Source organism: Vipera berus, assembly GCF_964194415.1.
Source record: "Vipera berus genome assembly, chromosome: Z".
NCBI classification, from domain to species: Eukaryota; Metazoa; Chordata; class Lepidosauria; order Squamata; family Viperidae; genus Vipera; species Vipera berus.
In genome coordinates this window covers 10692332-10718953 of record NC_138205.1, presented here as the reverse complement: position 1 = coordinate 10718953, position 26622 = coordinate 10692332, and the positions used below count along the sequence as shown (strand labels likewise).

Genomic DNA, 26622 nt, shown 5'->3' with positions numbered 1-26622 from the left:
GTTCTGTCAGAAGTACTCATTGAGGTTTTCTTAATCTTGGGGCATTGTAGTGTAGTTTCTAAAACGAGGGAAGGGGGGAACCTGTAGGGTATTTAACCTATTTTTTCCTTGATACCAGAAAAACAGAAGTGGAGACTTATTAGAAAGCTAGCTAGATCTACCTGCCTGCTAAGGTCATATGTGTTTTATTGCTCCTAAAAAAAAGAGGAAAACAAATATTTCTAAAACTGTTTTTCTGGTGAAGGCAGCTGTAGCCCACAAAAACTTTATGCTTTCTAATAAAGCTGTTAGTTGGAAAAGGCCTGCCAGGCTCCACCATAGATTAAAACATCTGTTTCACAATGTTCAAGGTGTCTCCCCACCCCAAAGAATTAAGGCCAAATCCCAGGGAAAAATCTTAAGACTTGGGATGCAGAGAGAGAGAGAGAGAGAGAGAGAGAGAGAGAGAGAGAGAGAGAGAGAGAGAGAGAGAGAGAGAGAGAGAGAGAGAGAGAGAGAGAGAGAATGAGAATGAGACAAAATGAAAGAGAGAAGGAGAAAGAGAACGAAAGAGATAGAAAAACAGAGACAGACAGACAGACAGAATGGGGGGGGGGGGAGAGAAAGTTATTGGATGCATCTGATACATTTCCCCTGAAACATCACTTAGTGATGTTCAGGTGTGCTATGACTACAGCCGTTGTGGTTTGTTCAATAATCCACACTTAAGCAATATGTAAATCCAGCCTAAACTTCCCCGTATTACAGCTACTTTGTCTGCATGAAGCTTCATCTTGAGTTGGCAGAAAGGCTTTGGGGTGGTAGCAATGGTAAGCAATACAGCCAAAAAGAAAACAAAACTTCAGACGTACAGATTGTGCTGCTTAAGACAGCAAAAATATGCTAAACGCCTACAAGGCAAACACTTTGGACCCCTTAAGTAAATGATGAGATATAAACTGTAAGATTCATTCAAGTTCTAGGAAATAAATCTGAGTATATATATATATACATATATATATATATATATATATATATATATATATATATATATATACATATATATATATATATATGTGTGTGTGTGTGTGTGTGTGTGTGTGTGTGTGTGTGTGTGTAAAAGAAAGAAATTAAACAGAAAGACGAAAATGCAAAGGGGGGGGAGAAAAATAGAAAAGAAAGGAATAAAATAGTACAAAAGTTTTATAAAGAAGATCTGATCCTTATAGCAATCATAAATACATTACAGGTAGTCCTTGACTTAAAACAGAACATTTAGTGACCATTCAAAGTTATAAGAACGCTGAAAAAGGTGACTTACTGTATGACCATTTTTCATACTTATGACTATTGCAGCATTCCATAGTCATGTGATCAAAATTCCGATGCTTGGCAGCTGACTCCCATTTATGATGGTTGCAGTATCCTAGGGTCATGTGATCCCCTTTTGGGACCTTCTGACCTGCAAAATCAATGGGGAAACCAGATTCACTTCACAACCGTGTTACTAACTTAACAACTGCAGCAATTCACTTACCATCCTTGACGAGAAAGGTCGTAAAGTGTGGCAAAACTCACTTAACACTCAGCGACAGAAATTTGGGGCTCCATTATGGTCATAAGTCAAGGACTGCCTGTATAAATTTAACCTTTTATACTATGGTTACAACACAACTCTCTTCTTTCCATAATCAATCCTATCTAATCATCAAAATTAAAAATCTTTTTTCTTTTCTCTCTCAGGCAAAAGTCTGTAAAGGGGTAGAATAGGAGAGAACTTCAAAGGCAGCCTCAATCTTTAATCACAGTCTCTCCGTCTGTTGTTTTCTTATCTACTTCTTTCTGTTTTACATTTCCAGCACTGAAGCTACCAGCATGTTTTCTCACGTTGGATTTTGCTGAAACTACTGCTGAAATTACTGCTACTTTGGCTGTTTTGACTGCCTTCTTATCGTCTGGTTGAACTCCTCCTACCCTTCTGCTCAGTTGTAACTTTTCTCCTTCTTTGAGAGCTTCGGTTTCCCAGTTACTGGACACCATGGCCTCTAAGGGATGTAAGAATTTTTCATATCTAATGGGTCAAGAAGAGAATGCTTGCTCACCATGCTGACTCCTGTGGTTGAAGAGTAAGTAAGACCTTCTCCAAAGTGGGACTTCGCAGGAGCCAGTGAGCCATGCCCTGCCAGCGTCGTCCACGGGCAGCCAGTGACACCCCCAGAGAAGACCTCTTCTATCAAACCTATTATTGCTTGAGCCAGCAGTACCCTCTGATTCTTCTTCTCTTGGTCATCGTACTGAGCATCTGTGTGGCTCTCATTGCTACCACCTTTAGCAGTGGTAGGGTAAGTTTGCAATTAATTTAATTTAATTTAATTTAATTTAATTTAATTTAATTTAATTTGTATACCGCCCTTCTCCCGAAGGACTCAGGGCGGTGAACAGGGCAATACATAATAAAACTGGATACAAAAATTAAAAAGTAATTAAACAGCAATGCCTGTAATAAATTAATACACATTAAAAGTTAAGACCAAGTTATAAAACCCAACCCCATCCCATCAGGCCAGGCCAGATTGTTCAAAAATAAAAGTTTTGAGATCACGCCGGAAGGAGCGAAGGTCGGGGGCCGTCCGGAGCTCAGCCGGCAAGCGGTTCCATAGGTCTGGCGCGCCCACAGAGAACGCTCTCCCCCTGGGGGCCACCAATCGACATTCTTTGATCGGAGGCACCCTGAGGAGGCACTCTCTGTGGGAGCGCACTGGACGGAGGGAAGTTGATGCCGGCCGTAGGTGTTGCCGTAGGTAATCCGGACCCATGCCATGTAGGGCTTTGTAAGTCATCACTAACACCTTGAACCTCACCCGGAGGGCAACCAATGCAGCTCGCGGAGCAAAGGTGTAACATGGGAGTATCGGGAAACCCCCAGCACAACTCGCGCGGCTGCATTCTGCACAAGTTGGAGTCTCCGAGTGGACTTCAAGGGCAGCCCCATGTAGAGAGCATTACAGTAGTCTAGACGAGAAGTCACGAGCGCATGAGTGACTGTACGCAAGGCATCCCGGTCTAGATAGGGTTGCAACTGGCGCACCAGGCGAACCTGGGCAAAGGCCCCCCTAGTCACAGCTCCAATATGCTCTTCTAAAGAGAGCTGTGAATCTAGAAGGACCCCCAAGTTGCGCGCCCTATCTACGGGGGGTAATAACTCACCCCCCATGGCCAGAGATGGAATAATCGGAATTTCCCGGGATGCCGGCACGAACAGCCACTCAGTCTTGTCAGGGTTGAATCGAAGCCTGTTCCTCCCCATCCAGACCCGGACGCCTCCAGGCAGCGGGACATCACGTCGAGGGCATCACTGGGGTGGTTTGGGGTCGAAATAAAAAGCTGGGTATCATCAGCATATTGATGATACCCAACTCCAAAACCACGAATGATCTCACCCAGCGGATTCATGTAGATGTTGAACAGGAGAGGCAAGAGAATTGATCCCTGAGGAACTCCACAAATGAGAGGTCTCAAGGTCGATCTCTGCCCCCCTGCCAACACCGACTGCGAGCGTCCCAGAAGGTAGGAGGAGAACCACTGGAGAACTGTGCCTCCCACTCCTAACCCCCTGAGACGTCGCAGCAGGATACCATGGTCGATGGTATCAAAAGCCGCTGAGAGGTCTAAAAGGACTAGGACAGAGGAGCAGCCCCTGTCCCGAGCCCGCCAGAGATCATTCACCAGCGCGACCAATGCCGTCTCCGTGCTGTACCCGGGCCTGAAACCCGATTGGTACGGGTCTAGATAATCAGCTTCATCCAAGAACAAGGGGAGCTGTTGCGCCACCACGCTCTCAACAACCTTCGCCAGAAAGCGAAGGTTGGAGACCGGACGAAAGTTATTTAATATTGCTGGGTCCAAGGCAGGCTTCTTGAGGAGGGGTCTCACCACCGCCTCCTTCAAGGCCGCGGGAAAACTACCCTCACTCAAAGAGGCAGTAATCACTGCCTGGAGCCAGCCTCGTGTCACATCCCGGGCCGCATAAGTCAGCCAGGAGGGACACGGGTCCAACAAACACGTGGTGGAGCTCAGCTTCCCCATGATCTTGTCCACTTCTTCAGGAGTCACAGGATCGAACTCTTCCCAGATTAAATTGACAAGGCTGCCCGTATCCTCATCGTCAGACTCTGCCCAGTCGGAGTCCAGACTGGTCCAGATCCGAGCGATTTTGTCCGACAGAAATCGACTAAACTCCTCCTTAAGAGAGAGGAGGAGGGTCTGGTATCTTTGGAAAGAAGGACTGTAAGATCCAGTCTTCTAGGAACAGAAAGAATAAAGAGAAGACCTTTCTGGAGGTGCAGTCATGTAGAAAGTCTGCATTTCCCTTCGATTCTTGGGAATCTCTACTGAAATGAGCAGGAAGCGAGTGATGATAAAAAAAATGTTTCCCTGCCTAGGAAATGGCTGTAAATTTTTTCCAGGCAATTGTTGGCTGGAAAAATAAATGAATAAATAGGTCCAAGTCACTTTTCCCAGCTTTCCCACCTTCTTCCCCAGCAAAGAGATAAAAATAGAGGAAAAGAATAGAGACAGTTGAGATGACCATGAAAAAACTGCCCATCCAGGAAAATGCAGATATTTGGGTCTTTTAAAAGAACTGCAGAATTGAATCGTGGCATGATGGAATTGTAGAGTTAGAGGGAACATAAAGATTATCTATTCGAGGTTCCTCTGCAATATGCTGGAAAACTACTTAAGTCATCAATGAAAGATGGTTGTCCACCTTCTTCTTAAAAACCTTCAGATATAGAGAGCCTACAGTCTCCATGAGTAAACTGTTCCACCCATTGTACAGAACTTAATGTCAGGTGTTTTCCTTATATTCAAATGAAATTTAGGTGGCTGTAAGTTTTATCTTTAAATCCCTTAGCTTCTCTTTATGTACCTGAACATGGGTATCATGTCTCTTCTCAGTCTTATTTTCTCCAGCTTGAACATCTCCTTCAGCCTGTCCTCTTAGAGGTTGTCTAAAGACCCTGTAATATACTTGCTGTCCTCCTCTAAACCCTTTGGAAAGATGGCCCTCCAGGTGTGCACTTCACAGGTGCTAGAGAGGAATAATGACTTCACATCTCTTTAATACAATGCAGCCCAGAAGTATGATAACTCTTTTAGCAGCTCTTGGTAAACATGGCAGTGAGAGATGTTTGGAAAATTATGAATGGCTAAGAGCCAGATATCCAGTAGAATGGGGGGAAAAATCAGGAGTCTGATCACACATTTTCAGACTTTGTTAATCAGAAAAGGTGCTACCAGACTCCTTCTGATATTTTTGTCACTGTAAACTAATTTGACTCTTCTACAATACCTTTAATGGAATGGCGTCATCATTTATTTAAGGATGATGTTTCTTGAGAGTTTCAGAATGGACAAAGAAAATCTAAAAGTGTCACTATTCCCCATCCAAGCCTCACGTATATAATGTCATTCCAGTCTTTGGCCTGAATTCAGACTAAACAGACCTAGATAATGGTTTCTTCCAGAACTGTTGGAGTGTTCTCCCATCAGTTTCTTGATAACTTTCCACCCAAAGAAGAGATTAGAGATCAGGTTGACGAAAAGGGATAGTCTCCTAGAAGAACTGGGTGAAAGAATGACTTCTTGGGGAAGAAGGTGCACTGAGGCCTTCAAAATGTATGCCATCGTCTGCTCCTTCAGAGAAGCATCCATCACAGCTCAAAGCAGCCCCTGCTGACTGAATTAATAAAATTGTTTTTTTAAATCTAATTTAAATTTAACCAAGTTGAATTTCTTTGTCCTAAAACTTTCTATTTTGAGAAGATCTACACCAGTTGGCACCCCTATTGGAGAGATTTGGTCTTCAGCTTTTATAAAAACTTGCTGTGGTAAGCCCCCTGGAGATTGATGGTTCCAATTGGAGACCTGAAGAAAGATTGTCAGTTGTTGGTTGCTGGGTTGCCATCTGGAAATTTAAAGAGCCACTGTCCTAATTTCATTGCTCTGTGAAATATCATTTTGTTGAACTAAAAAAAACAATCCAACCCACCTGTCTTCATTGGACCACTAGTTCTTGGGTTGCTGTAATCCATATATGTTCTTTTCAATCCCTGGTGAGGATTTTCTCTGCCTTTTTAATTTCCACAACACTGTCCTATGCCCTAGGATATCAAACCATGAAGTAGGGCTGTGTTATATTATCCTTCTCATCTTTCCTATTACCCATTCCTTTAGGATCTTATGACTATCATTGAATGTTGTATCTTACAATTTATGATGATTGTAGTTTATGCTTATGATCATGATTTATCACTTGTTGGTTGTATGTACACTGACAGCTTATACACCAGGGACAAATTCCTTGTGTGTCTAATCACACTGGGCCAATAAAGAATATTCTATACTATACTATATGCTTCTCCCACCAGTGTTCCAGTGACAGTCATTTCTCTGAAATGATATAGGATCTCCTGCTTGACTAGAAGACCTCCAAGGTCCCTTCCAACACTGTAATTCTGTTATACATGATGGTCGGGGGTTGCAACCAGATTAACTGAGGCTGTTTTTTCTCTCTTCTCCAGGATTTCTCCTCCAACTTGGCTTTCCTGATTACATTATTCATCGCTCTGCTTATCTTCAGCCTCATCTTGGTCTTTGTGTGCATGGAAAACATCTTCCAGAGATGCACCCGCCTCTTCTCAGCTGTCATTTGGACTTGCCTGATTACAATGGGTTATGTATTCATCTTTGTTAGTGGAGTGGTTTGTGCTTGGGACCAGGTGAGGCACCAAGATTGGTTCATCTGCTGCATGAATATAAAAATGGGGAATCAGCATTTACAGAAGAAAGCTTTTCATAATCTTTTTTTTTAGGATCAAAGCCAATATACTGGATGATCCCAGGGAAAGGATTTGTGAAATTTGTGTCATGAAATAAGATATCATGATATCATGACATAAGATCTCCCCTTTTCTGTTTGGATCACAGTGAATACAGGAAGTCCTCAACTTAAAATAGTTTGCTCAGTGATCATTCGAAGATACAACAGCACTGAAAAAAGTGATTTGTGACCATTTTTCACACTTATGACCATTGCAGCATTCCTCATGGTCACATGATTTGCATTTGGATGCTTGACAACTGACTCATATTTATGACAGCTGCAATATCCTGGGGAATTTGATCCCCTTTTGCGACCTTTTGACAAGCAAAGTCAATGAGGAAGTCAGATTCACTTAACAACCGTGTTACTAATTTAACAACTGCAATGATTCACCTAACAAATGCGGCAAGAAAAGTCTTAAAGTGGGACAAAACTCTCTTAACTTTCTCAATTAGCAACATAAACTTTGGGTTCAATTGTGGTTGTAAGTTGAGGACTAACTGTAGAAATGTAAGGGACATTTCCCTGGTGCCATGCCCACCTTGCTTCACTGTGTAGAGCTGACAACTCCAGTTGTTCTCCAAGGACCTGACAGTGCTCCCCAAGTTCAATACATAAATTTACACCTCTTCCAAAATTTCAATTTTTCTGTGAATACAGTTTGTATCTTGATTTGATGGAATAACTAAGGCAGAGCAGATTCTCAGTTTTGACTCAGTCTATATGCAGATGATACCACTCTAATGGCAGAAAGTGAAGAGGAACTAAAGAGCCTCTTGTTGCGAGTGAAGAAGGAGAGTGCAAAACTTGGGTTGAAACTAAACATTAAGAAAACCAAGATCATGGCATCTGGCCCTCTCAATTCCTGGCAAATAGATGGGGAAGAAATGGAGGTAGTGACAGATTTTATTTTCCTGGGCTCCAAGATCACTGCAGATGGGGACTGTAGTCAAGAAATTAAAAGACGCTTGCTCCTTGGGAGGAAAGCCATGGCAAATCTAGACAGCACACTAAAAAGCAGAGACATCACCCTGTCAACAAAAGTGCGTATAGTCAAGGCTATGGTCTTCCCAGTTGCAATGTATGGCAGTGAAAGCTGGACCATAAGAAAGGCTGAGCGCCAAAGAATTGAAGCCTTTGAACTATGGTGCTGGAGAAGACTCCTGCGAGTCCCTTGGACTGCAAGGCGATCAAACCGGTCAGTCCTAGAGGAGATCAACCCTGACTGCTCTTTAGAAGGCCAGATCCTGAAGCTAAAACTCAAATACTTTGGCCATCTAATGAGAAGGAAGGACTCACTGGAGAAGAGCCTAATGCTGGGAAAGATTGAGGGCAATAGAAGAAGGGGATGACAGAGAATGAGGTGGCTGGATGGAGTCACTGAAGCAGTAGGCGTGAGCTTAAATGGACTCCAGAAGATGGTAGAGGACAGGAAGGCCTGGAGGAACATTGTCCATAGGGTCGCGATGGGTCGGACACGACTTCGCAACTAACAACAACAACATTATGAATAATGATTTCATTTGGTGATTTAGACTGTGTGAAACTCAGGTTTCTTGAGATTTTTCCTAGGTTCAGAAGCTTGGTTGTTTAATAGTGAAGTTTGGTTGTTTAAAGTGATATATTCAATCATTCATAATTAATGAATGATATGGTAGAAAATTACAAGCTCATTTACATTTTTGAATTCCTTGTTGATTCCTTAGTGCTTTATGCTTTTATTCTTTTGATCTGTTTTCTCTCTGTGTTGTGTTTTCTTGAAAAAAAAGTTTAATGAAATAAATTAAAGGGCTGGCTAGAGCCCCACCACCCCTACACACACACACACACACACACACACACACACACACACACACACGTGAACTGCCAGATGTTGGTGCTTCTTTGTTTGGGATTTGCTGCTCTAGAATGCAATTACAATTCTATTTGTTCTGATTAACAGAATTATTTATGTGTAAAAAGGCAAAATGCCTCTGTTTAACAGTTCTAGCCAACATTTTCCCCTGATTTCAACTTTTTCATTATTTTAAACAGAGTTTTTCACAGAGAGGTTTATAGAAGGCTTCCTTTCCTTTCCTTTCCTTTCCTTTCCTTTCCTTTCCTTTCCTTTCCTTTCCTTTCCTTTCCTTTCCTTTCCTTTCCTTTCCTTTCCTTTCCTTTCCTTTCCCCTCCCTTCCCCTCCCCTCCCCTCCCCTCCCCTCCTCCTCTCCTTTCCATATATGAAAGGGATCTGAAAGGAAACACTGAGATTTTCAGAAGTGTGAGAGAGAGATGAAGAACTGCCAAATTATTTAGGAAATTAGTGTCATCCAAGGAAGAATCAGTTAAATATAATTCATGTACTGGGAGCTGGAAGATGTCTATTGTGTTCCAAGCTGGAATCTTTGAAGAACCACTTCAATTTGCATTTATTCTACCTGTATGTTTTCCTGATATGAGTCCTTATGGGAAGTTGACCGGCATGAAATGTTTTTCTCCAAGGTCTCCTTCTTCCTCTTCATAATCTTCATTGTCTACACTATGTTGCCTGTTGGTATGAAAGATGCAGTAGTTGCCGGTATAGCAGCTTCTCTCTCGCACATCATAGTTCTGAGTATCTACCTCTCAATGGGCCACAGTTCACATTCACAACTGGCTGTGCAGGTAAGCCTACCCATCCCATCTGGACAAATGGGTTATCTATGACACACCTTTTCAAGCAGGTTTTTCCTGATTTATCCCAGTATTATCTGTTTACTTCATTTGAATTTTTCGGGTTCTCTCCAGGAGATACCATATTACATTAGCTTCAACACATGGCCTCCTTGTCAGCTCTGAGTTAAAAAGGTAAAGGTAAAGGTTCCCCCACACATGCGTGCTAGTCGTTTCCAACTCTAGGGGCCGGTGCTCATCTCTGTTTCAAAGCCGAAGAGCCAGCGCTTGTCCAAGGACGTCTCCGTGGTCATGTGGCCGGCATGACTAGATGCCAAAGGCTCATGGAATGCTGTTACCTTCCCACTGTAGTGGTCCCTATTTTTCTACTTGCATTTTTACGTGCTTTCGAACTGCTAGGTGGGCAGAAGCTGGGACAAGTAACTCTTGTCACTCTGCTACGCAGCACTCGGGATTCGACCCGCCAAACTGCCGACCTTCTGATCGACAAGCTCAGCGTCCTAACCCACTGAGCCACTGCGTCCCTCAGCTCTGAGTTACACAAGGACAAATCTCAAGTTGAAGTTTGTATTCCACTGAATGGAAACTCAAAGGCATTTAACTGAGGTTTGCTCTAACTTTTGGTACAATGATATCACAGATGCCCAAACCTTAGGCATCTCTTTGTCCATTGTAGGAATCCAATCCTAGAGCTTCAGAGGAAATGACTGACCAGGCTCCTGGGTGATTTATTCAGGAAGAACCTTAAAGTGTCCCCAAGCTGTTGTTTTTATTTGGCAAATCACTGCTTCATCAATATGTTTCTTATATTGTTCATCCAAGGGGTCTCTCTTCAAGTAAAGCCCATCCAGTTTAACCTGCAGGGTTTCTCTGCACTTAAATCTCATCCAGTTTAGTCTGCCGTGTCTCTTTGCAATTAAAGTCCACCCAATTTAACTTGCTGTTTGGAGCAGCAGAGAAGAAGAATAGTTCCTTTTTCCTATCTGCACTGCCATCCTCCCATCGCAGTCCTGATTCACTTTGTCTTTGTGTTTGCTTACAGCAATTGGCCAATCTAGTAATCTTTGTCTGTGGTAACTTGGTGGGTGCCTACCACAAGCATTTGATGGAGGTGGCCCTGGGAGAGACCTTCCATGAGACCTTCAACCTCATCCAATCTCGAGTTAAGCTGGAGTCAGAGAAGCGACACCAGGTGAGTGTGGAAGGAAATATGGAGAGAGAGGCACATAGGGAGAGATGTTTACCTAGTTGTAGTCACTCTTGTTGGATCTTGAAAAAGCAAAGCAGATTAGACAGAACTTTTTCCATCTGAAGAAAGGCTCTGTCAGTGATTGAGAGTTGTTTAAGATCTGAATGAACAGCAGAGAGTGGGTTAATGCTGCCTCCACCTGAGATCAGTTCTACATCTACATCTGTGAGAAGGTTCCACAACTACATCAGTTCTACATCTGTGAGAAGGTTCCACAACTCATTCCATTGATGCTTTTTTCTCCCCATCTTCTTTTTCCTTCTAGGAACATTTGCTCCTCTCCATCCTTCCTGCTTACATTGCTTTGGAGATGAAGGCCGAGATCATTGAGCGGCTCAGGGATGGAGGCCAGCCCCAGCGCCAGCATGAGAGTGCCAACAACTTCCACAACCTTTATGTCAAGAGGCACCAGAATGTCAGGTACTTAATTTAAAGGCATCAGCCATATGGAAGATTGCTAGGTGGGACTTTTATGGTTGAAGGAAGAGAAGGGTTGTGAATTTGGAGGAGTTGCTGGTCCTCCCTGTAGACAATGCTTTGAAGCATTTCTCCTCTTTTTTTTTGCCTTTCTTCCCCCATAGCATCCTCTATGCAGATATTGTTGGCTTCACACTTTTGGCCAGTGAATGTTCTCCCAAAGAGCTGGTGTTGATGCTCAATGAACTCTTTGGTAAATTTGATCAGATTGCCAAGGTGAGTAATGGTCTCCCTCCAAATAATCAGGTAATCCACAAATATTATGCATGCCTTGGTTACATTCTGTCTTTGACTACCTTTGGAAAGTATCTGGAAGTGACAATTGGTGCAAAATATGCACTCGGATTTAGATATCCTATTGATACCCTTGTTGTTATCCTACATGATGACCTCATGGTGAGATGCGTGGCAAACCAACCAACCAACCAAACGCCTGAACTCCAAATTCTGTGCTGGATGCCAGTGGTTTTCCTCAGCACAATTGCAAATACAGGTAGTTTTCGACTTACAACAGTTCATTTAGTGACTGTTCAAAGTTACAATGGCACTGAAAAAGGGACTTATGACTGTTTTTCACCCTTACAATTGTTGAGCATCCCCATGGTCACCTGATCAAAATTCGGACATTTGGCAACTGACCCATGTTTATGACGGTTCCAGTGTCCTAGGATCAGGTGATCCTTTTTGCAACCTTTTGACAAGCAAAGTCAATGAGAAAATTAGATTCACTTAGCAGCTGTATGGCTAACTTGACAACTGTGGTGATTCACTTAACAAATGTGACAAGAAAGATCATAAAATGGGGCAAAATTCACTTAAAAATGTCTTACTTAGCAAAGGGCTTAAAATTTTGGCCTCAATTTTGGTCATAAGTCGAGGACTACCTGTACTGATTTTTTAACCAGCTTGGGCTTCACTAAAGATCTTCTCTCATGTTATGAACCTGCCCAATAATTAAGAACTACAAGAGAGACTGCTCTGTAGTTTTCCTCACTGTCAGATGCCAACCCTTCTTCTAAAGCTTTATTGGGCTTCCATTTTCTCAAAATTTAGAAAATTTGTAAATCTGTAGACCTGCTATTCTTGGTGGTCTTCATGCCTACATTATGATTAATTTTAATATGTGGATTATCTTCTTAGATTCTATTTTCATTCTCAAAGTTTGTTTGTTAACTACCCTGAATCTACTCCAGAGTGATCTATAAATCAAAATTGAATATTCCTCTTTCCAAGGTGACCAAAATGGTGGCTTTAGAATGGAATTACATTTCTGTTTCTCCCCCTAGGATAATGAATGCATGAGGATCAAGATCTTAGGGGATTGCTACTATTGTGTGTCTGGATTGCCTGTATCTTTGCCGAACCATGCCCGGAATTGTGTCAAGATGGGCCTTGACATGTGTCGGTCCATCAAGTGAGTATGAGAGCTTCTCATATTGACAATGATACTTTTAGGAAGGACAACATCTTGTTCTATACAAGAATGAGCTTAACGTCCCTGATAATCACAATGAGGTGGTCACTGACCTCGAGCCAGACATCCTAGAATGTGAAGTGAAGTGGGCCTTAGAAAAGCTGAGCAACAACAAAGCTAGTGGAGGTGACAGTATTCCAGCTGACCTATTCAAAATCTTAAAAGACGATGCAGTAAAAGTGCTACACTCAATTTGCCAGCAAATTTAGAAAACTCAACAGTGGCCACAGGATTGGAAAAGATCAGTTTACATTCCAATTCCAGAGAAAGGCAGTGCCAAAGAATGTTCAAACTATTGTACCATTGCATTCATTCCTCATACTAGTAAAGGTATGCTTAAAATCCTACAAGCTAGACTCCAGCAGTATGTGGATCGAGAACTACCAGAAGTACAGGCAGGATTTCGAAGAGGCAGAGGAACTAGAGATCAAATTGCCAACATACGCTGGATCATGGAGAAAGCTAGAGAGTTCCAGAAAAACATCTACTTTTGCTTCATTGACTATGCTAAAGCCTTTGATTGTGTGGATCATAACAAACTGTGGCAAGTTCTTAAAGAGATGGGAGTACCAGACCATCTTATTTGTCTCTTGAGAAACTTATATGTGGGCCAAGAAGCAACAGTGAGAACTGGACACGGAAGCACTGATTGGTTCAAAATTGGGAAAGGAGTCCGGCAAGGCTGCATACTGTCACCCTGCCTATTTAACTTATATGCAGAGCACATCATAAGAAAGGCAGGGCTAGATGAATCAAAAGTTGGAATTAAGATTGCCGGAAGAAATATCAACAACCTAAGATATGCAGATGATACCACTCTAATGGCAGAAAGTGAAGAGGAACTAAAGAGCCTCTTGTTGCAGGTGAAGAAGGAGAGTGCAAAAGTTGGGTTGAAAGTTAACATTTAAAAACCCAAGATCATGGCATCTGGCCCTCTCAATTCCTGGCAAATAGATGGGGAAGAAATGGAGGTAGTGACAGATTTTATTTTCCTGGGCTCCAAGATCACTGCAGATGGGGACTGTAGCCAAGAAATTAAAAGATGCTTGCTCCTCGGGAGGAAAGCCATGGCAAATCTAGACAGCACACTAAAAAGCAGAGACATCACCCTGTCAACAAAAGTGTGTATAGTCAAGGCTATGGTCTTCCCAGTTGCAATGTATGGCAGTGAAAGTTGGACCATAAAAAAGGCTGAGCGCCAAAGAATTGAGGCCTTTGAACTATGGTGCTGGAGAAGACTCCTGCGAGTCCCTTGGACTGCAAGGCAATCAAACTGGTCAGTCCTAGAGGAGATCAACCCTGACTGCTCTTTGGAAGGCCAGATCCTAAAGCTAAAACTCAAATACTTTGGCCACCTAATGAGAAGGAAGGACTCACTGGAGAAGAGCCTAATGCTGGGAAAGATTAAGGGCAAGAGAAGAAGGGGATGACAGAGAATGAGGTGGCTGGATGGAGTCACTGAAGCAGTAGGCGTGAGCTTAAATGGACTCCAGAAGATGGTAGAGGACAGGAAGGCCTGGAGGAATGTTGTCCATAGGGTCGCGATGGGTCGGACACGACTTCGCAGCTAACAACAACTTTTAGGAAGGACAACATCTAGTTCTTTTGGTCTAGGAAAAGCCCTTTGTTGTTGGGGAGACTCAGCTTGAAATCTCCACTCCACCATAAATTAAGACATAGAATAGAATAACAGAGTGGAAAGGGACCTTGGACGTCTTCTAGTCCAACCCATATACCATTTCAGACAAATGGTTGTCCAATCTCTTCTTAAAAACTTCCAGTGTTGGAGCATTCACAATTTCTGGAGGCAAGTTGTTCCACTGATTAATTGTTCTGTCAGGAAATTTCTCCTTAGTTCTTGATTAGTTTTCATCCATTACTTCTTGTCCTGCCCTCAGGAGCTTTGGAGAATAGCTTGACTTCCTTCTTCTTTGTGGCAACCCCTGAAATACAGTAGCTATTTTTAATTAAGTTATTTTTAATTAGACAAAAATATTTTGCAAGGATGTGGTGGGAGTGACATTAGAAGAGCCATCCTAAGTATAAGGGGAAGATCATGTTGTAATCATAGCAACAAAACCATACTTCAAGTTACGAACAACTTGTCATTTTTGCTATGACAAAAGAGGCACATTATTCAATACATGATGGCAGGTTTACTGTATTATTTAACTTTAATTTAATTTAAGCACAAATGGAATTGAGGTAGTCCTCAACTTATGACTACCATTTGGCCCAAATTTCTGTTGCTAGGCAAGGCAGCTGTTAAGTGAATTCTCCACATTTTACAACCTTTCTTGCCATGTCGTTAAATGAATCACTGCAGTTGTTAAGTTAGTAAAACAGTTGTTAAGTGAATTGGCTTCCTATTGACTTTGCTTGTCAGAAGGTTGCAAGAGGTGATCACATAATCCAGGGACACTCTTAAATGTCATAAATATGAACCATTTGCCAAGCATCTGAATTTTGGTCACATGACTCACAGGGATGCTGCAACAGTCATAAGTGTGAAAACTGGCCATGAGACACCTGTTTCAGTACCATTGTAACTTCAAATGGTCACTGAACAAATGGTTGTAAGTTGAGAACTATTGAAATGAAACCTTTCAGCTGACTTCTACCCATTACTTTTTGACTGAAGTGATTATGGGGAGGCTGAGCTCCACCACATGTTTATTGGACCCGTGCCCCTCCTGGCTGGTTTATGCGGCTCAGGAAGGGACACGAGGCTGGTTCCAGGCGGTCATATCTGCTTCTTTGAGTAAGGGCAGTTTCCCCGCCGTCTTGAAGGAGGCGGTGGTGAGACCTCTCCTCAAGAAGCCTGCCTTGGACCCAGCTGTGTTAAATAACTTTCGTCCGGTCTCCAACCTTCGCTTCCTTGCGAAGGTTTAATTTAATTTAATTTAATAACATTTATATACCGCCCTTCTCCCTGAGGACTCAGGGCGGTTGTTGAGAGTGTGGTGGCGCATCAGCTCCCTCAGGTCCTGGATGAAGCGGATTATCTAGACCCGTACCAATCGGGTTTCAGGCCCGGGTAAAGCACGGAGACGGCATTGGTCGCTCTGGTGAATGATCTCTGGAGGGCCCGGGACAGGGGATATTCCTCTGTCCTAGTCCTATTAGACCTCTCAGCGGCGTTCGATACCATCGACCATGGTATCCTGCTGCGGCATCTCAGGGGATTGGGAGTGGGAGGCACAGTTTTTCAGTGGTTCTCCTCCTATCTCCTGGGACGTTCTCAGTCGGTGTTGGCAGGGGGGCAGAGGTCGACCCCGAGGCCTCTCGTTTGTGGAGTTCCTCAGGGGTCGGTCCTCTCGCCTCTCCTGTTCAACATCTATATGAAACCGCTGGGTGAGATCATTCCTGGTTTTGGAGTTGGGTATCATCAGTATGCTGATGATACCCAGCTTTTTATTTCGACCCCAAACCACCCCAGTGATGCCCTCGACGTGATGTCCCGTTGCCTGGAAGCGGTTCAGGTCTGGATGGGGAGGAACAGACTTCAACTCAACCCCGACAAGACTGAGTGGCTGTGCATACCGGCATCCCGGGATATTCAGAATATTCCATCTTTTTCTATGGGGGTGAGTTATTACCCCCCGTAGATAAGGCTCGCAACTTGGGAGTCCTCCTAGATTCACGGCTTACTTTGGAAGATCACATGGTGGCCGTGACTAGGGGGGCCTTCGCCCAGGTTCGCCTGGTGCGCCAGTTGCGGCCCTATCTAGACCGGGATGCCCTGTGTACGGTAACTCATGCGCTCGTGACCTCTCGTTTGGACTACTGCAATGCTCTCTACATGGGGCTGCCCTTGAGGACCACTCGGAGGCTCCAACTGGTACAGAATGCAGCCGCGAGAGTCATGTTGGGAGTTTCCCGATACTCCCATGTTACACCTCTACTCCGTGAGCTGCATTGGCTCCCAGTTGTCTTCCGAGTGAGATTCAAGGTACTGGTAATGGTGTTTAAGGCCCTACATGGCATGGGTCCGGAGTACCTTAGGGAGCACCTGCTGCCGGCATCAACTTCCCTCCGCCCTGTGCGTTCCCACAGAGAGGGCCTCCTCCGGGTGCCACCGATCAGAGAATGTCAATTGGTGGCTCCCAGGGGGAGATCCTTCTCTGTGGGCACCCCGGAGCTATGGAATCGGTTACCGGTTGAGCTCCGGATGGCGCCCGACCTCCGCTCTTTCCAACACGATCTGAAAACGCATTTGTTTGAACAAGCCGGCTTGGCCTGATGGGGGGTGGGTTGGGTTTTTTATTGTTCTTAATATTTGTATTTATTGTTTTTTACCTCGGGCATTATGTTTAATTCCTTTTAACTTTTGTATTTTTTGTATTTTATACATCTGCCCTGTTCACCGCCCTGAGTCCTTCGGGAGAAGGGCGGTATATAAATAATAATAATAATAATAATAATAATAATAATAATAATAATAATAATAATAATAATAATAATAATAATTCTTAAAATCACTTCAAAGGCTACTTGTGGTTATTGCCTCAGAAGAAGCTGTATACCACTCTTGAACAGGATTGGAAGTACCAAATATTGGGGTTGCTAGATACATATACTGAGGGCCAGTTTGTTGCCGTGAATAAGGCACTAGGCTATAACAGGGAGACTGTATGTTCTAATTTAGTCAGCTGGGTGTCCTTGGGCCAGTCACTCCCTCTCAGCATTAGGAAGCAGGCAATGGCAAACCACTTCTGAAATCTTGCCAAGAAAACAGCAGGTACTTCAGGCAGTCACCAGGAATCAACAATGAATCATAGGTACATACAGCCAAACATTGTTATATCTTGCTAAAGACTTTCTGTTTCCAAGCAGGGATACAGAAAATTGTATGTCCATCATTTCATTGGTTCCTGTTGCTGCTAATACTTGTAAAGTGCTATATCTCTATCTACTTCCTGACTACTTATTAATCTACTGTAGATTGGTGTTTTTCATAGCAACTTTATGATGTGTGGACTTCAACTCTTGGAATTTCCCAGTTGGCCTGCTGGGAAGTTCCCATATCTTAATGTTGTCAAGTTTGAAACAACCCCCCCCCCCCAAATCTAGACAAAAGTCTCCTTTGAGTAAAGAGACTTTGATGATGATGTTGTCACCGGCAATTCCATGTTTTTATATACACAAGTAGTCCTCATTATACACAATTGAGCCCAAAATTTATGTTGCTAGGTGAGACATTTGCTAAGTGAGATTTACCCCCTTTTTGTGATGTTTCTTGTCACAGTTGTTAAGTGAATCTCTGCAGATGCTAAGGTAACAACATGGTTATTAAATGAATCTGGCTTCCCCATTGACTTTGCTTGTCAGAAAGTCACAAAAGGTGATTGCTTGACCCCGGGACTCTGCAATTGTCAAAAATATGAGTCAGTTGTCAAGCATCTGAATTTTGATCATGGGTCTGGGGATGCCGCAATGGTCGTAAGTGTGAAAAATGGTCCTGTCACTTTTTCCAGTGCTGTTGTAACTTTGAACAGTCACTAAATGAACTGTTGTAAGTCGAGGCCTACCTGTAATAGTACAGAAGTAGTTTGCCATTGTTCTAGTCTGGATTTTTTTCCCCTATGACTTAATTTATTTATTTATTTATTTAATAATATTTATATACCGCCCTTCTCCCGAAGGACTCAGGGCGGTGAACGGGGCAAGAATAAAAATACCGTATATACTTGAGTATAAGCCGACTCGATTATAAGCCGAGACCCCTAATTTTACCCCAAAAAACTGGAAAAAGTTGGTGACTCGAGTATAAGCCGAGGCTGGGAAATGCAGCAGCTCACGGTAAATTTCAAAAATAAAAATACAGGTAGATAACAATAAAATTGCTTTAATTGAGGCATGTGGAAAAGAGGGTCAACAAAAACAATATATTATCAGTATATTCAACAAAAACAATATATTATCAGTATATTCAACAAAAACAATATATTATCAGTATATTCAACAAAAACAATATATTATCAGTATATTCAACAAAAACAATATATAATATTAAAGTATTAACAATAACTTTAAATGTACAAAAACCTTAACTCAATAAGCAACCAAGCTAAAACACAAGCATCAAAATCCTTCAAAACTGGATTCCTCCTCCTCATCTGTATCTGCAAACAGAGCTTCAGCTGCAGCTGGTGTGAGGTTATCATCATATACATTGTCACAGAGTTCGCTGTCATCACTATCACAGTTGTCCTCCTCATGCAAAGCAGTGTCTTCACTGCCATCCATAGCATTACTTATGCCACATTTCCTGAAGGCGTGCTTCACCATGTCCTCTGGAATCTCTTCCCATGCATCACGAACCCACTTTGCTATCAGTTCTATGTCAGGCTTCATCATATTTCCACCTTTTGTTAGTCGGGCTTGACCAGATGACATCCATTCGCACCACATCTTTCGCACACGGTCTTTGAAAGGTTTATTTAAACACACATCTAAGGGCTGTAATACAGATGTAAGCCCACCTGGAATAACGGCTAAAGTAACTTGAGAAGACTTTGCCAATGTTTTTATGTCATCAGATGTGTGGGCTCTGAACATATCCCAAACTAGCAATGATGGTTTTTTCTTTAAGGCTGCTCCTGGTCGTCCATTCCAAACTTCTTCCAGCCACTTTTTTGTTCCATCTTCATCCATCCAGCCTTTAACATGTGGGCGCACTGTAATTCGTGGTGGGAATTTGACCTTTTTAGGCAAGGTCTTTCTTTTAAAAATAATGACAGGCCGCAGCTTAGTTCCATTAGCCAAACATGACAGAACAACTGTAAAATGGTTTTTCTCATTACCTGTGGTTCTGAGTAAAACAGTTTTGTCTCCCAAACTTGCCACGGTTCTGTTGCTTGGAAGATCAAAGGTCATAGGTGTTTCATCCATATTCCCAATATCTCCCAGGTCATAGTTATGGATCTTTCTTTGTTTTATGATGAATGAATGGAATGACATCACTTTTTCATCAAGGTCTTTTGGCAACTTCTGTGAAATCTTTGTTCTTTGCCGCAAACATAGGCCATACCTATTCATGAAGCCAGTACACCATCCTGCTGACGCAACAAAATTTTCAATGCCTGGTACTTTTAATTTGTCATCTTTAGCCATTTGAAGGGCACGTAAGCGAATTCCCATGCGTGTTACACAGTAACCATTTTGACGACACTCCATAACCCATTCATGCAATTCAGTCTCTAGAGCCACATATGGAGTTGTTAAACCACGTCGAGCTTTTTTTGCCTTTGGAATCTTTTCCAACTCAGCTTTCATTTTCCGCCACTCCCTCACTTGTTTTTCATCAACACCAAATTCCCTACTTGCAATACTGTTATTGCTTTTTTCTGCTCTTAACACAACCTTTAGTTTGAAAGCAGCTTCGTATGACCTGCGTCTTTGTTTTGGTGCAGGAGTACTAGAAGTACTGGGCTCCATTTCTAACAGGAATGGGGAGGTCTGCTAGGGAGGCGGCAGTCAAGCGTTGTTTCCCTCCTCGTGGGTGGGTGTGTGTGGGGGGGAGGGGGCAGTCAAGCGTTGTTTCCCTCCTCAGTCAAGCTTGTTTCCCTCCTTGTGCGTGCGTGTGTGTGTGTGTGGGGGGAGGGGCTTGTTTCCCTCCTCAGTCAAGCTTGTTTCCCTCCTCGTGCTTGCGTGTGTGTGGGGGGGGGCTTGTTTCCCTCCTCAGTCAAGCTTGTTTCCCTCCTCGTGCGTGCGTGTGTGTGTGTGTGTGTGTGTGTGTGTGTCAAGCGTTGTGTTGTTTCCACGTAGGCCCCGGGCTGCGTCCCCGGCGACTCCGCTCCCTCCCCTCACCTCCGGGCCGGGCTTCTCGCCGGCGGGCTGGCTGGCTGGTGCTGGTCCCCGGGCGAGGCAGCGGGCGAGCGGCAGCGGCATTTTCGGGGCGGCACGGGTGAGCGATGGGGGGGGGGAAAGCACGGGTGAGCGATGGGGGGGGGAAAAGCGGCAGCGGCATTTTCGGGGGCAGCGGGTGAGCGACTCCGCTCCCTCCCCTCACCTCCGGGCCGGGCTTCTCGCCGGCGGGCTGGCTGGCTGGTGCTGGTCCCCGGGCGAGGCAGCGGGCGAGCGGCAGCGGCATTTTCGGGGCGGCACGGGTGAGCGATGGGGGGGGAAATCACGGGTGAGCGATGGGGGGGGAAAGCGGCAGCGGCATTTTCGGGGGCAGCGGGTGAGCGACTCCGCTCCCTCCCCTCACCTCCGGGCCGGGCTTCTCGCCGACGGGCTGGCTGGCTGGTGCTGGTCCCCGGGCGAGGCAGCGGGCGAGCGGCAGTGGCATTTTCGGGGCGGCACGGGTGAGCGATGGGGGGGAAAGCACGGGTGAGCGATGGGGGGGGGAAAGTGGCAGCGGCATTTTCGGGGGCAGCGGGTGAGCGACTCCGCTCCCTCCCCTCACCTCCGGGCCGGGCTTCTCGCCGGCGGGCTGGCTGGCTGGTGCTGGTCCCCGGGCGAGGCAGCGAGCGAGCGGGCGGCGGCAGCGGCATTTTCGGGGCGGCACGGGTGAGCGATGGGGGGGGAAAAGCGGCAGCGGCATTTTCGGGGGCAGCGGGTGAGCGACTCCGCTCCCTCCCCTCACCTCCGGGCCGGGCTTCTCGCCGGCGGGCTGGCTGGCTGGTGCTGGTCCCCGGGCGAGGCAGTGAGCGAGCGGGCGGCGGCAGCGGCATTTTCGGGGCGGCACGGGTGAGCGATGGGGGGGAAAGCACGGGTGAGTGATGGGGGGAAAGCACGGGTGAGCGATGGGGGGGGAAAGCACGGGTGAGCGATGGGGGGGAAAGCGGCAGCGGCGGCATTTTCGGGGGCAGCGGGTGAGCGACTCCGCTCCCTCCCCTCACCTCCGGGCCGGGCTTCTCGCCAGCAGGCTGGCTGGCTGGTGCTGGTCCCCGGGCGAGGCAGCGAGCGAGCGGGCAGCGGCAGCGGCATTTTCGGGGCGGCACGGGTGAGCGATGGGGGGGAAAGCACGGGTGAGCGATGGGGGGGGAAAGCGGCAGCGGCATTTTCGGGGGCAGCGGGTGAGCGACTCCGCTCCCTCCCCTCACCTCCGGGCCGGGCTTCTCGCCGGCGGGCTGGCTGGCTGGTGCTGGTCCCCGGGCGAGGCAGCAAGCGAGTGGGCGGCGGCAGCGGCATTTTCAGGGCGGCACGGGTGAGCGATGGGGGGGGAAAGCACGGGTGAGCGATGGGGGGGGAAAAGCGGCAGCGGCATTTTCGGGGGCAGCGGGTGAGCGACTCCGCTCCCTCCCCTCACCTCCGGGCCGGGCTTCTTGCTGGCGGGCTGGCTGGCTGGTGGTGGTCCCCGGGCGAGGCAGCGAGCGAGCGGGCGAGCGGCGGCGGTATGTTCGGGGCGGCACGGGTGAGCGAGGGGGGGGGAAGCGGCAGCGGCATTTTCGGGGGCAGCAGGTGAGCGATGGGGGGGAAAAGCGGCAGCGGCATTTTCGGGGGCAGCGGGTGAGCGATGGGGGGAAAGCAGCAGCGGCATTTTCGGGAGCAGCAGGTGAGCGATGGGGGGGGAAAAGCGGCAGCGGCATTTTCGGGGGCGGCGGGTGAGCGATGGGGGGGAAAGCGGCAGCGGCATTTTCGGGGGCAGCGGGTGAGCGATGGGGGGGGAAAGCGGCAGCGGCGGTTGTTGGGGGCGCAGCAGGCGAGGCAGCTTCTCTCAGCAGCCTGTTCCGAACGAAGGGACAGTTCTTTTTTTTTGTTGACTGGAGTATAAGCCGAAGTGGAGTTTTTCAGCCCAAAAAGTGGGCTGAAAAATTCGGCTTATACTCAAGTATATACGGTACAAAGTTACAAAAATTAAAAATGGATTAAATATATGCCCACTAAAAACAGTCAATACAATATTAAAACCCCAATAAAACAACAATAAAAAACCCCACCTGAGCTAAGATTTCCAACTAAAAAGTAAAGGTAAAGGTTCCCCTGCACATACGTGCTAGCCGTTTCTGACTCTAGGGGCCGGTGCTCATCATTTCCAACTATGAAGTCCAATTCTGCTTAGGTTTTGGATATCAGCCTGCATTGACTGGGTGCTGCTATCTAATGAGCCATGAATATATAGAAACGTTTTAGGAACTTGGCTTAGATTGCTTAATGAAATACAACAACACTGTGTTAGAATTTGTTTTTCCACAGGAAGCTGCGTGATGCCACCGGAGTGGACATCAACATGAGAGTTGGAGTCCATTCGGGAAATGTCCTCTGTGGGGTGATTGGTCTCCAAAAGTGGCAATATGATGTCTGGTCTGATGATGTGACATTAGCCAATCACATGGAGGCAGGAGGCGTGCCAGGGTGAGTGGAAACAGAGGGTGAGCTGTGCGCTCCTGACTATCACAGAAGGTGTTTATGTCTGTGGCTTAGCTTTGAATGTGGGCTCTAGTGACTCAGATTCAGGTATCTGTGAGCAGGGCAAAAGAGGGGCAAGTGACACCCACAACATGATGGGGTCACGATGCGAATAATACAAATTGTGCACCGTATTTTATGATACACAGGTAATCACTGTGGTTTCTACCGGATGCCAATTACATGGAAACAAACTGCAGTGAGCATTCCAATTATGTTTGTGTGCTTTTGACTATGGTTTTGTGGATATTCTCAGTCATCCAAGTCATAGTTGCCTCAAAGGTGCTTTTTCAAAAGGCAACTAGACTTTTTTTTTTCCTGACAAAAGCGAAGAAAGTTGCTAGTGAATAAGGAAAAAAAGGAAGCCAGTTAAGCATCATTGTTAGTGGTGTTTTATTGTGAAATGGACAACTCTGGTTCAAGTATCCCCACACAGTTTCTTAGGTCCAAAGCCCAATCTATCCTGTTATTATACAGACAAGATAACCTTTATTGTCATTTTTACTGTGGGCATACTGGCACACATTAAAAATGAAATTCAGTTGCCTACTCTCAAAAGTGTACACATACCTTAAAGGTAAAGGTAAAGGTTCCCCCGCACGTGCGTGCTAGTCGTTTCCGACTCTAGGGGCCGGTGCTCATCTCCGTTTCAAAGCCGAAGAGCCAGCGCTTGTTCAAGGACGTCTCCACAGTCATGTGGCCGGCATGACTAAACGCCAAAGGCACACGGAACGCTGTTACCTTCCCACCGTAGTGGTCCCTATTTTTCTACTTGCATTTTTTACGTGCTTTCAAACTGCTAGGTTGGCAGAAGCTGGGACGAGTAACAGGCGCTCACTCTGTTACACGGCACTCGGGATTCGACCCACCAAACTGCCGACCTTCTGATCGACAAGCTCAGCGTCCTAACCCACTGAGCCACCACGTCCCTCTACACATACCTTACACACATATAAACATGCTATATACAACATATGAATATACCTACACTCTTCCATATAAATATATATAAATATTAATTACTGCCCATCTTGGAATACATAGCGGAATGGACACTGATTAATATTTATATGTATTTATATATACATGTGATTGTTTTGGAGAATTTACCTATGGAAGAATTCCTGCTCCAACACATGGTTCCCTTGGATATTTTTCAGTAATCTTCTTGGAAAGCTGACCTCATCTTGGGTTAAAAGGACCAACCCTGGTCTTTTCCCAGATACCAAGAGTTGGAAACAGTCTTCACCTACTCTATCCTTCTTGATATATTTGAACCCAAACATCTCCATTCTACTCCTTGGATGGGTTTTCTCTCAGGGGCCCCCCTAAAATAATTGGCTTGAAGTGAGGAAGTGAGGTGATCCTTAACCGTTGTTTTCTGAGATAACCAAAGGAGAAGAAGTAGATGTATAGAGTGTTCTGGGAATAAAATGAAAGACGGCTTGTTGCTTACAGTTCCTGAGCTTCCCAAAGAAAGGTGAGATGAAGATGTAACTACCATCTCCATCCCATCTCCTGGTACCATCTACGACCAGGGGTGGTGGTAGTAATATGGTCTTGATGAAAGACAGTGAAGATAGATACAATTGATGAGAGGATGGGAGTCATCTGATTCTGGAATAAATAACTAAATGTCCAGTTTTAGGATCTGCAAGGATTGTGGATTCCCACCCACCCCTACCCCACACCCAGAACTCAAGGCTGTTGATCTGACTAAAGTTTATAATCAGATTAAAAGAATATTGGTTATTTCATTATAACTGTTCCAATAAAATAAACTATTTTTGTCTTTTCAAAGGCATTTGTGTATCTGCTTAAAGGCAGTCCAGCAAAATGATTGAGAGCACCTATTTCCATTTCTCAGAATTAAACTGAAATATATGGGCAGTGCTGCTCCCAAGAGGAAAAAAGAAGAATTACACAAGCTAAAGTGCAAATACAGTACATAAAATATATGAGAGATATATCTCGAGTCAATCTTACAGAGATTTTATTTGACAAGTAGATTTGGAGATGACCCAACTAGATCTCCCTTTTTAATCAATTTTCCAGTTGAATCCTTGAATTGACTATCACCACACTGACCTGATGATTTGAGGTTTATTTGCTCATGCACATAAAGAGACTTTTTTTAAAAAAAATATTCTATTGGATAAATTAACTTTCAGAATTACATGGACCTAGTTCAGAGATCTAGTGATTCATATGAACAATCTGGTTTGGATTTGACTGTCAATGAAAAATAGATTCTGGGCAGTGAACAGTAATTTGTGGGCTAACTACTACATTTCCCTTTCAGAAGAGTTCATATCACAGAAGCTACCTTGTCACACCTGGGTGGAATGTACACTGTGGAAGAAGTTTGCTGTGTGCGAGACTCTTACTTAAGGGAGAACCGCATCAAGACCTTCTTAGTTGTGGATCCCAGAGTAAGGAGCTTCCAAATATTATTATAGCCCAGTAGATTAATTCTACATGATGCTTATATACAATGTGTTTGAAAGTTGCATACTTTGTATGGAGAAGATCCCTATGTCACATTCTGGTCTTTGCAAGAAATCATAATTGGATCAAAATCAATGTTAGAGAGCTGCCATGGCATAACGATGGCTAGATGGAACCAATATCAAATTTAAGTTCTTACACAGAAGTTATTTTTATCAATAGGGTTGAATATTTTCCCAGTATTGTCTGCATCTTCTAAGCACAGTAAGGATGTTTAAGTATCTACAATTCTAAGACAAGCCTCATTTTTTTAGGGACAGCTATGTATCTCTGAGGTTCAGCTGCTATTCAAAACCTTACAATTTCCAAGTTGGCCTCTGGAGACTAGATGTTATTAAACTATAAATCCCAGAATCCCCAATTAATCTGTTCAGTGATGAGGATACTAGGGACTGTAATTTAAGAATTTTCTGAAAGTCACACAGCTTATTCTTGAGTAAAATTATTGAGCAATAGGTAGTGGGACAACCTCATTCTAAATCCCAGAGAAATATTAGATACAAAAATAATCTGATTTTATGTATGCTACCTTGCTGGGAGATTCTGCATGGTAGTATCCTGACACCAGACTGAGCTATGGATCTGGCCAAAGGACCAGAAACCTTTTATTTTGCAACAAAGCCAGATGAGGTTCTTGGGGAATTTTATCACTATCTCAGTGTTATAACCTGTCCTTGTGCAGCAGGATTATACCACACAGAAATCCATGCAAAACTGGAGGTAGACATACTTTCACAAAACAGGGTGGGATTTGCTACTCAGGAACCTCCCTTGCATTTTTTTGTTTCTATGATGTTTAGGCTGAAGAAGAAAGCTCCAGGGACATTCTCTCACCTGCACCAGGTGAGAGCTTCATGATGAGGGCCTCTGTCCGGATGACTCGCTACCTGGAATCTTGGGGAGCTGCCAAACCCTTTGCCAACCTCAAACCTCTGGACAATCTCCCAGGAGAGTCACCAGGATTTGTTCGGAATAACTATTCGGTATGTCTAGCATGCTAGTTGTTTCTGACTCTAGGGGCTGGTGCTCATCTCCGTTTCA

At 44.8% G+C, this 26622-nt stretch overlaps 1 protein-coding gene across 1 annotated transcript in view; it reads left to right on the top strand.

Moving 5' to 3' along the window:
• Positions 1-2153: 2153 nt before the first annotated feature.
• LOC308677655 (adenylate cyclase type 4-like) overlaps positions 2154-26622 on the top strand; it is a gene marked incomplete at its 5' end in the record, with an annotated part of 57134 nt that continues 32665 nt past the window's right edge. The window contains 10 exons of the mRNA XM_081344268.1: positions 2154-2321; positions 6564-6761; positions 9347-9508; positions 10560-10709; positions 11032-11186; positions 11348-11459; positions 12530-12657; positions 22861-23019; positions 25376-25505; positions 26382-26564. Of these exons, the coding sequence (XP_081200394.1) occupies positions 2154-2321; positions 6564-6761; positions 9347-9508; positions 10560-10709; positions 11032-11186; positions 11348-11459; positions 12530-12657; positions 22861-23019; positions 25376-25505; positions 26382-26564 (1545 nt within the window). The remainder of the gene's footprint in view (positions 2322-6563; positions 6762-9346; positions 9509-10559; positions 10710-11031; positions 11187-11347; positions 11460-12529; positions 12658-22860; positions 23020-25375; positions 25506-26381; positions 26565-26622) is intronic.